Source organism: Cibotium barometz, chromosome 26 (genome assembly GCF_041138505.1).
Source record: "Cibotium barometz isolate CiBa-2024 chromosome 26, ASM4113850v1, whole genome shotgun sequence".
NCBI lineage: Eukaryota > Viridiplantae > Streptophyta > Polypodiopsida > Cyatheales > Cibotiaceae > Cibotium > Cibotium barometz.
Window position 1 is genome coordinate 52,549,759 of NC_141071.1, and position 11,529 is coordinate 52,561,287.

Sequence of the window (11,529 nt, forward strand, 5' to 3'; positions counted from 1 at the left end):
TAGTCCACCTCTGTTCCTCAGATCCCCCTCCCTCCATGACCATCTTCCCCTTTCCCTTATCTTCTTTATCAATCTGTCTATCACTAGTCCCGACCTTACTCCCCCCTCCTAAGCTCTCCTCCTTCCTTCCCTCTTCGTCCATCTCCGCATTTTTATCCAATCCACAGTTCCTAGCTATGTGGCCAAAGCCTCCGCATTTAAAGCACACTCTCTAAAAACACCCAAATTTTAATTTCAGCTCCATCTTTCCTAACTTCCCTAAATCCACTTCTAGCACTTTCGGTGTCTCCACCAGTGTGTTCCAGGATATACAAATTTTATTCGAATGACGCCCCATTATCATCGTCTCTTGGTACAAACAACATTGGGCATCATGCGCTAGCCAAGTCCCTCAAGAAGGCAGGCCTTAGCCAAGGCAGAAGTCCCAAGATATCGACCCACACCGGACAGGCTTCTTTGAGGCTCTTATTTACATCGAAAGCATGGTCAAAGGGCATTGCGTGCACAAGTTTTGTTCCCATGAAAAGTGGAGCTCTTTTGCAACTGATACCAATTGTTGAGTTAGTGAGTGGATTAGCAAAGCTAAGGAGGATCAAACATGGCTATGGACATGGTTAGGTCATGGTTAGAAGCAAGATTATGAGTGAGTTAAGAGATGCTAATGAAACATGGTTTAGGCATAAACATAGAAACTCGAGTAGTACTCTTCATTAGCAAGGGCCTCTTATATAGGCAAGTAGTACATGACCTCATGACATCACCTATGATGTCTTACAAGCATAAGATGCCATCTCCCCCCCATGTGGGTTTGCCATAAATGAACAAGATGCCCTCTAGGCTATTTTGAAATAGGCGCCCATTTGAAGATGCTTCTTGAGTAAAGTTGTCAAGGTAATACAGCCCCTTTTAACCTTTGAATGGATTAAGGTGATATTTCCAACACTTCTCACCAAGTCCAAGGGGATATTAACACATACCTTCCTGCTACGGAAATTTTCATGCCGAGTTTGAGCATGTAGGCGCAAAGAAATCTAGTCTTGTTGTTGCAGCTTCTTCGTAACTCTATCACCTTCATGCTCCTCTCATGATACCTCCTCATCTCCTCTTCCAGCTCCCAATCCCCCCCATCCACCATCTCCCGGCACACCAAAATGATTCCATGCGTTCGCCATCCTTTGGATCCTATCGACCCACTTGCCTACATGCACGAGACACATGTCTACAGGTCCACCGACCCTCATATTGCCTCATGCATAGTCACGTGTGAATTAATTCCCGAAGGACCACCCCACTACGCATCATCAGAGCTCTCTCTCCCCCACAAATGCTCTCCTACCCCTCAACAGCGACAACCTAACAATCTATGGTGGGCATGCTCGCGAACACTTTAGAAGGAAGTTATAACTTTAGTTTGAAATAATGCATGCGATAATAATCTGAGTTAAATAAACACCGACAATCTATGCTGGGCACGCTCACATGAAAGGTCAGACCGGGCCAGGTCTGAACCGAAATTGCGGGATAGGTTTTTAAAGGTTCTCTTGCATGCATCCCAGCATCGACTTTTGGAAGGTATTTGTTTCAACGCGCAGGTCCAAGCCTTCGAGAGTTCTCTTACCAAGTGCATACTTACCTGTGGGATCCTGCGCGCAGAGAATCGTTTGCTCCTGCAAACAACCAATTTTAGCAGGGTGATGAAGATTGAGGTGCTGAAAGGCTTCGGTTCTTCAACAGAATTTCTCTTTGCCGTATCCAGGTATGTGTGAGGATATTTTAACCCTTTCTGAAGATTCGGGGCCATGAAAGAAGCAGGAGATTCGAGGGCCTCGTCTGTGTCTGCGAAATTAGGGCATTATCAGCAGGGTAGATCTTGCAAGTAAAAGACTTTAGGGCTTCCTGGAGAAGCTTGATCGTTGCTTTCGCTTTGTTTATATAACCTTGGAGGATGCCCGTAAACTCTTCTGAGTATGGAATCGTCAATAATCTCTCCTAGCAACAGGCCTTTGTTTGTTAAGCTACTGTTACAGAAGCTCTTGGTATGTTAAGCTACTCTCAAAGCACTGGCAAAAAGCATGTCTCCTTCTGCAAAGCTGGTAGTGAAACAGGCTACGGCAGCAATGCTCTGCACCACTCTTTAGCTTAGAGTTTTAAAACCACAGAGTTTTCCAAACATGGGGAGGGTTGGATCAGATCATGTCGTTTCTGTTAGAAGAGAGACTGTGAGACTGGAGCAGGTTGAAGAAGCGGTTTCAGAAGAAGCTTGCTCTTGCATCCTCTTTATCAGAAAAGTAATTGAGAGTGATGGCAAGCCTGCACATCATGTTGTAGAGTGCAGGTTGGAGGGGTCTCCTGTATCTCTGCAACAGAGATTTTTTTCATCAGGTCCTGAAGATCCAGAGGGAAGGGCGGCTGCTGTTCGATTCGCCCTAACCACAGACTCTCTACCTGCATTTAGGGCTTACCTCCTTAACAACCCTGAACTTCCTCACCATGGATTGCCAGTTGGAACTTCTGCATCTTCTTCTCCGGCGCTTGGAGTAGATTCATCAGGAGTGATCACCAGGGCAAATGCAGAGGCTCGCTTCACTATATATGCAAGTGTAAGGCAGAACACTGTGTTTGGCTTGTGCTTCACTGCTGCCATTTTCCGGCTCCAGGATGGTTCCTTGCGCAGCATATCTTTCAGAAATGCAGATAAGCACATTGGGCCAGTAACTGAACAAGTCACCACGTTTTTGCACAGCCCTGCGTTCAAAAGCTGGGCATACAGGGTTGGCAAGTGGACTTTGGCCTGTACGGGCGAGGCAGGGGTTTGCAGAGTGGATGGTGCACCTTCTGCCAAGTGCAAGCGCTGTGGTGAATTGGAGCATCCGGAATGCCACGGCCAGACTAACCAACAGGTTATATATCTATACAGCTGAAAGCTCTGTTTCATCTATAGTTAATCCTCTGGTCACAAGTTACTGACTGGCATTGAGTGTCACAGCCATGTGGTTTCTTATCCTTCATTGAAACATGTGGTGTGACCATCAGGAGCTTTTACAGGAGAAGTTATTGTGTGTATGTTCTGAGGAGAGGATTTTTGGCAGAGATCCTGGCTTGCTTACTCAGGTTGAAGGAAGCAGGAGGAGCTTTGTCTGTGTGTCTTTTCAAAGAGTCTGGTTTTACTTATTACGATGCTTGTGATTACATCTTGCAGGCTTGTGAGGATTACCTTTGCTCAACTTGTTTTATGGTGGAAAGGGAGGAGGTTCTTGCAATCAGATTGGAGGAACAGGTTAGTCTTCAGCACGGGCACAACAACTCAAGGATGTCTTTTTAACAGGGATTCATGGACAGGTTGTATACAGAAGTTAGTGAGGGTATTGGGAAGAAGCTGGACGTTTTCACTCATATGCATCTTCTTAACTAGCTTAAAAGAACTGAGGCACTAGTCTAATTCAGAAACCAGAACTGGACAGCAAGCCATGTTCCTGCTTTTGCTTGGGAAGTAGTGCACGAAAACAGGGATTCATGCAAAAATTTCAGGTTTTAGGAGCTGGGGTCTTCTCTTGTCTTTACAACAGATGTTGCTACGCAGCCAACTGCATTATTTTGGAAGGATTTTCCAAGATAGGTCTTAAGGCACCTAACTCGACAGCCTCAAGGTAATGCCCCCCAGATGAAGGGGACTGGCTGGCAGGCTATTATCAGATTAGAGGGGAGTGCAGGGGTATTACAGTAGGAGCACCAATATATAGATGTTTTTTAAAGTCTCACCTTCGCTGACACATGTAATTGGTTGTTGCATGGCAGAGGGGAGGAGCAGTAAACCTGGAGGAACTCTGGAACGAGGCTAGATCTGTTTACATGAACGACTGTGATGTCTGCTGTGTATGTGGCTGTGAGGACAATGAAGATCTGGATGACCTTGTAAGCTGAATTTTATGTTTGTTTGCAAGCAATATGCTGCTACAATATTGAAAGGTTGCTTTTTTTGATTCATGTTGTGCTGATTCGCCGTCTCCATAGGTGCCTTGCCCATGTGAGTCCAACCAAGCTGCTGTTCATGCGAACTGTGCTGCAGCATGCATGGCATGTGCATCTCCAAAGGTTTCTGCTTCAGGCTCACCTCCCCTGTGCCTGATTTGCGGTAGCGGCGGAGGAGTTTTGCAGAACGGAGATCCAATCCAGTGTAGAGATGATGGAAAGCAAGATGGGGGTACAAAGAGGTCCATGCATTCTATTGAGGCAGGTGTTGTGGGAGTAAAGAGACCACGAATGAGCAGCACCAATGGCGTGATACAAGTTGAAGACATGCCTGACAGCAAGCCATCTCCTGAGGTTGTCAAGACAGAAAAAATCGTGCCTGCAGTGCAAATGGAGACCAAAGATACCGACTCTGAAAAGGTGCTTTGTAAGATTTTGATTGCTCTATATGAACGCATGTTTGCCTGATTGGTTCAATTACGAAAAGATTTTCTGTTTTCAATTTCAGCCAGGAGCATCTCGACTTGGGCGGCGATTCAATGATGCTCCAGCTGTTGTACCAATAAAAAAGCGCAGACTACAAATTGCTGAAGTCTCAAGATCTCCATCCCCTCCACCTAAACGGCTCTCTCCTAAACCTACAGCTTCATTGCCAAATACACCCTCTCCAAAACTTACATCTTTGATGCTGGATTCACCCTCATCAAAACCTGTATCTCTGTTGCCAAATTCACCCTCTTCAAAACCCACGTCTTTGTTACTGGATTTGCCCTCTTCAAAACCTACGGCTTTGTTACTGGATTTGCCTTCTTCAAAACCTACATCTTCATTGCCAAGGTTGTCCTCTCCAAAACAGATGTCTCCTTTGCCATCATTGCCCTCTCCAAAATCTACGACTCCATTGCCAAGGTTGCCCTCTCCGAAACCAACGTCTCCGCTGCCAAAATTGCCCTCTCCTAAAGCTGCATCTCAATTGCCCTCTCCTAAAGCTGCATCTCAATTGCCAAGGTCTTCCTCTCCAAAACCTGAATCTTCACTGCCAAGGTCGTCCTCTCCAAATCCGACATCTCCACTGCCAAGGATTTTCTGTTCAAAACCTATATCCCCACTCCCGAAATTATCCTCTTCTAGCATGCCAAGATCGTCATCTACTGTGTCTCCATCTCAACTTCCCAGGTTGCCGTCTCTTAAAACATCGGAGCTAACTTCAAGATCTTCATCAGGACCTCCACTGCAAGGATCAAGATCACACCTTCCTGCATCCTTTCCTGAAATCTCTCGTCATGTAGAGGACAAAAACAAGGTGCCTCATTTGCCATCCTTACCAGTTTCTGCCAATCAAAGTCTGCCTGACAGCAGTAGCCAGGAAGTAGAAGATGGAGAATTGGTCATCTCAAGTGAAAATAACATGGAAGATGTTGAGGTGGCTGGTGAGTCTCCAGAAGTATCTTCATGGGGAGCTAGTAGGAACACTTCACAAGTTGCGAGATCTGATCTTGGTGGCTTTCAGGATGACCGATTACGTTGGGATTTGAACACAGAAATGGAAACGTGGGATAAACTAACAGATAAGGTTGCTAACATAAAAGATAAGGTTGATAAGGGTTTGGAAACTCCCTGCAGGTCGACCAGCCCAAGCTTTGATGAGAGCATGCACAAAATAAAAGCTGATGAGTGTTTGAAGGATCGTGTCAGAGGACCAGTGGAAGAGGATGCCGAATTGGTTGAGCATAATGAATATGGAGTTTCAGAGTGTAGAGATATAGATACTAATGATGGAATACAAGGAGATGGTAGAGTATCATCAATCGTGGTGCAAAGTGGAGGTGCTTGGAAAGTTGAAGCTGGAACAGATGAGAACCATGCCTCTGGGAGACTAGCTCGAGAGGGTGAAGGTTCTCTTGGAAAGCTAGGATTGCAAGGTTATCAGGATGATACTCACGAGAGGCACATATCTGCAGCCAAACTGGGAAGACAGGCTAGCTCCATGAGGATCAAAGCCGAAAAATGGAATCAGCTGCTAGAGGAGCCTGAAGCCGAGGAGCATGTTGACTATGGTGATTCTGATTGTAGAGATGCTGATGATGCAGGATTGGAGGTTGATGATAGAACGCTGATGCTTCAAGATGAGGGCTATTGGAAGGTTGATGACACAACTGGTAATCCTGTCTCGTGGCAGAGCAAAACGATGCCAGATGGCGGTGAAAGAGAGAAAAAACAAGATGAACTGCCTGACCCTTCTGGGGAAAAGTGCTCCACATCGGGTAGAACCAGGCCCACAGGTTGGGATCAGCTTCCAGAGGGTTTTGACAATGCAGAAGAGGCACTGAGAGCTGCAAGAGAAATCTCATCTCGCCGCGGTCGTGGTGGACCCTGGGCCAATTCCAGTGGAAGGGGCACTATGGCCAGTTCTCAAGGGGCTCTTACTGGACACCGGTTTGGATCTGGACGAGATACAGCCAGAGATGGGTTAACTAATGCCAGAGCAGACAATCATTTCAGGGACAGACGGATTGATGAGCCTTTGCATGGCAGAGAGAGTTTCAACCACGTGAGGCGGTAAGGACTTTGCTTATGTGCTAAGTTTTTTGTATAATGTGTCTCTTTAAACTGATTGTTCTTTATTTGCAGACTGGATGATAATGTTGATGAATATAACACTGGTCGAGGCAGAATCTCTGGAAGAGGAGCAGCAGGAATTCATGGTAGGGGGAGGTTTAGTGGATGGGTTGACACTCAAGGTGGTTCTATGGGTCAATGGGGTTCTGGACGGCACCGATCAACTTCTGGCTTCAGCTCTCAAGGACCAACAAATGCCGCAGCAGTAGCAGCTGCAAGGGTAGAGAGTAGCGGTTTTGTTGTAGCTCCTGATGGCACAATTACAAGAGGTGGAAATGTGGGTGCGCCAGGTCGAGGAGGTTTACGGTCTACGTTTGGAGGTAGTCGCAGGGGTGGAGGGCCACTTAACACTGTAGGTCGGGGTCCACCTGCTGACTTGGAGGCTGGGTCAAATTTTCCAACTAGGGTAGGTGTGGGAATAGACAGAGGGATGGGTCTTAGCTCAAATGGTGGGATGGATCTGGGAGGAAGAGGCTTAGGTCAAGGTGCTCGACCAGGGCTTGCTGGAAGTATGTCTGACAGGGGTGTATTAGCAGGACGTGGGCTGATGGACAGATATGGAGGGTCTTCTTTTGGTGGCAGAGGGTTGGAGCTCAGGAGAAGCGAATCACCTCGCAGGTTACATCCTTCAGATCATCTAAGTATGAACAGTCGCACACCAGGTCTGAGGCCTGAGTCTAGAGTTGCAAGGTCAAGATTGTCACCTCCTAGTCAGGAGTCCTTTGGTCGCTCAAAAGATTTCCCAACTTCATCTACACGAAGTCAACGCTCCCCTCCGTCTTCTTCAAAGTGGTCTAATGATAGAAGGGAAGCTGATAGAGAGAGGGATTTTAAGCGGTCCATACCTCGTTCATATGGACTTTCAGGGAGAACCTCACCTCATGTTATTCATGGTTCCTCTTTGATGGATGAAAGGGATTGGCAAGTACTAGCTGGAACACGGAGTTCACCTGGTGTGAGAGGGGGGTTGAGCTCCTCGGTATATTCTGGAAAGTCTGGAGATGGCAGCTCTGAGGTCCGCCGATCAAAGCGAGCTGAAGATGGGGGACACACAGGCTCACATTCAAAGGATGGTGATCATAGTAGAATTAGTCCAAGATATGGCGACAAGGATAGAGATGCTAGAGGAAGTGCATACAGAAGAGACAAAGGTAGAGATGACGACAAGAGGCGAGATTCTCATAGACTGTCTAGCAGGGATAGCAGGTCTACAGGTGGCCATAAGCGTGCCAGTAGTCGGGATGGAGATGATGATGTGGCACCAAGGAGGCGCCGCCCTTCATGAAAGTGTGTAGTTATAAAATTGTGATAGCCTTGGCGAAGGAGCTATAAGTTACCATACCTTCTTCTCATGGGGGCTTTAAACAGCCCTCAGGCCATGTAATGCTATGCCAAATAGACCACACAACAGCAACCTTTGTTTTTGGTGTGTTTGTGTGGAATTTAGCTCCCAGGCCTTGTGCAGTAAGCTGTGGTGTACTTATCGCGAGAAGTTTCTGCGAGAAAGGTTCTCAAGCATTTTGTGTTACTTACATTATTCACTGGCTGCTGTGTAAGCCCAGTTTTGGCCTCTGCATTCTCCCACAAAACTATTCAACTGACGTAGCAGATTCTGCAAAGTTTTGTGTTTGAGGTTGTAATACAGGTGCTTTCCCTCGAAAAAGTTCCATTTTTGAGTGCTGTTGTGCCCCTGCCATTCAACTTTGCTCATGCACGCTCAGACATAGAGACATATAAGAGAGAGGGATTTGTTGTCGGCTGCACGGCGGGGGTGGGGGGGTGGGGGGTGGGGTGGGGTGCTGAAGTGGCCCATGAGACCAATATAATGGTGCAAGCTGGATGGCCATATGTCGAAAGTGGTCCATTATCCACCAGGAGAGTGGGGGCATGGAGGGTGGTCTCTTTTGTTGAGCTTTGGGTCTTTGATATAATGGTCTCAACGCCTTGTTTGGTGACAGCTACTACGAGGGGATGGCCATAAGATCGAGAACGGTCATTTGTCCTCAAATCTATGGTGTCGGGCGAGTTTCAAACTTTGCTAGATTAGTGTATCTATGGTCTCTCTAGTTGACGAGGGGATGGCCATAAGATCAAGAACGGTCATCTGTCCTCAAATCTATGGTGTCGGGCGAGTTTCAAACTTTGCTAGATTAGTGTATCTATGGTCTCTCTAGTTAACGGATGTCCACAATTGAAAAGCTGCTGTTGGTTTGACAAAGGAATTGATAAGCAGTGACTTGGTTTGAGGATTTGGAAAAGTTGTTTCTGACGCTAAATTTCTTGCTAGTCTGGTGGTAAATTTTTGAACGTGAGAAAACGACTCCCAAGCATGTGTACTCGCACAATCCCACTAGCTCTTCATTAGATTTAAAGGGTTCTTTGTGCAAGTGGCCTGAATTGGGTGGCATTAGGAAAATTCTGGACTCAAAGAGGGCTGTTTCAATAATAATATAATAATATAATAATGGACACAGAGATTGAGTGACATGAAATCTACCAACGATATTCACTTGTTGTGGGACCTCTGTACAAACCCACCTAAAATGTGGAGAAACTCTTATCTTCATGAAATATTAAAAAAACCATCACCTTGTCTTAACATATTTTAAACCGTTTTTTTGTCAGCACCTAACACAATAAAAGAATGTTTTTCACATTCCTGTGTTAGACGTGGAGCACTAAAAAATTCTTTCCACCATTCCTAGAACTAATGATTTTGAATGCTTGGAATAGATAGATACCCAATCTCTTGGTTATTCTCTCAACTTGGTTCCACTTTTGAAACTCGAAACATCTTTGGCGCCCACAAGGACACAGCGTGTCTCATTTCTTCTTCTTCTTTCCTTGATCCACCAAAGTGGTTAGCTCAGTCATCCACTTTCTGTTACTTTTTCTTTCTCATACGTCTGTTAATCTCTCATGGCAACCGAAAGTGGACTGAAACGAGCAAAGAGCAGTATCTCATCTGTTGTGTTGTCTAACATAAAAGACGAGAACGAAGAATGGATTTCTCAAGTATACAGGAAGTACTCTTGGGTCACTATGCAGCCAGGAAAACGTGGCTACTATCGAGTGAAGGTAAAGGCATCTGATCCTTGACTTCAAGATGGCACTAGGAGGGAAAACTGTCAAAGAAGTGTTGATCCAGCATGTATTCATGCAAAAAGAGATCAACGTGGGACCATTGGAAGGACTTCCAAGACACAGACCACATTGTAAGTGCTTGTGTTTTGTATTCCAATGTTGTAAATAAGGTGATTGATATACATTTTTCTGCCTTGCATAGATTTGTATCCATCCAATCTCCAGGAGTGGGAGCTTGTACAATGCTTGACGAGATTCTTGAATGTCGTACATGGTGAGGTGGGGGAACTTCAATATGAAGGTCATGCACCAAGTGATCTCGCAAGAAGTAGAACATATTTCTATGACTCATTTTATACCTTGTCCACTCAATCGAGTCGACATGAAAAGTTGGAACGTATTCCTTTGCCTGCACTTGATAGTCCTGATGTGGCCATTGCTTGATACAGAAGTGATAGCATCATACAGGACCAAAATGTTTAATGATATTAAATGTGCTATGAAGCTTAGCATTGGTGCAAGAAATGTCCACTTAAGTTTGTTTGTTCCAATTGCATGCTTTGTTGATTTATTTTCTGATTGTAAACAATTGAGAAAAACTAGAACAACTTTTATGTGCAAAGATATAGATAAAGCCTAACTTGATCATTTGTTTGACAAAGGTTGGAGAGTGAAATCATCAAAGGGAGATGATTTGTCGAATGTCGATTGAACACCTCCGACATTGCATTTCAGTGAGTGTTATAACATTCAAATGTCTTTTTGTGAAACAGTTACAAAGCTTATTTGATTATACTCGAGAAATTATCCTAATAATATTTTGGAATCAGATACTATATTGCCAGGCAACATCTGTGCATGTCATTTACTTATAGAAGGTGGCGATGGATCAACAACAACTGAGAAAGCATGGACCAAGATACAAGAGATGGCAGCCACTCTTGCTTGATAGATATAGTTATGATTTGACAGGGTCACCCATCATTGACATTGGAAGTGGAAGAGAATTGGACTCTTGAATATGTTAGGAAGGAATTAGAAGTAGCTATTCAGAATCCTCCAGATCAATTTTGCTTCAAGCTCGATGGTCGGAAGGTAAGTAGAAGAGAGCATCAGATCATTTGTAAAGATGTTGCAGCCCCACATGAATTGGAGGCACTAGAAGATATATAATGTGACCATGTATATGTATACGGTGACAATGTATTTTTCATATGCAATAAACTTATCTATTCAGAACATTGCTTTTGTAATGCTTTATTGTTTAAAACAATGTATTGAAGGTAAAAATATTCTAATTGAATTTTCATGTACACAAAAAGGTCTAAAGTAAGAAAACAATAAGTGAAGGAACACAGTAGCAAATTTGATCCTTTGATTTTCAAATTAAAAGTGTATTTACAATTGATGTTCTCTCTCCAATAACACTAAATATGTGAAAAAATATAAATGTACATGTGTAGTTGCATATTTACCAAATAGCATGTTACAGAGTGGAGTACATTTGTTGGAAGAAGCAATCCAACAACACATCGATAAGGAAAAAACTATATATCACTGGAACCCATAGGCCTGGGCTTCAGGATGGAGCCATGGCTCCTCGCCTAAGTATGGAGCCTATCTAAGAGGCTCAGGGGGCCTATCCCCCCCTCGTGGATAGGCTCAGGGAGCCTATCCCCTCTCGTGGATTGGGCGGGATGAAGTCCACTGGGCCGTCTGGAGGCATTACTTCTGCGACCTCGATCATTTTCGCAATCGTTTCCTCCCTAAACGTTTGGACGTCTAGGTCCACGTAACGAGACATGGATGGAAACTGCCATCACAATTCATCAAGGCATAAGATCAACATGACAATAT

General features: G+C 44.8%; 1 protein-coding gene across 2 annotated transcripts; it reads left to right on the forward strand.

Annotated features, from left to right (window-relative positions):
* The first annotated feature begins 1,479 nt into the window (after nt 1-1,479).
* On the forward strand, nt 1,480-8,251 carry LOC147624081 (uncharacterized). Of its 2 annotated transcripts, none has more exons than XM_086820740.1 (6): nt 1,480-2,900; nt 3,200-3,277; nt 3,796-3,912; nt 4,012-4,389; nt 4,478-6,528; nt 6,601-8,251. In XM_086820740.1, the coding sequence occupies exons 1-6, from the start codon at nt 2,172-2,174 to the stop codon at nt 7,871-7,873; spliced, it is 4,626 nt and encodes a 1,541-aa protein (XP_086676866.1). In that variant the 5' UTR covers nt 1,480-2,171; the 3' UTR covers nt 7,874-8,251. The 2 variants fall into 2 exon arrangements, with proteins under 2 accessions (XP_086676866.1, XP_086676867.1); XM_086820741.1 differs by having other exon boundaries at nt 1,558-2,900; nt 3,200-3,647.
* The last annotated feature ends 3,278 nt before the right edge of the window (nt 8,252-11,529 follow it).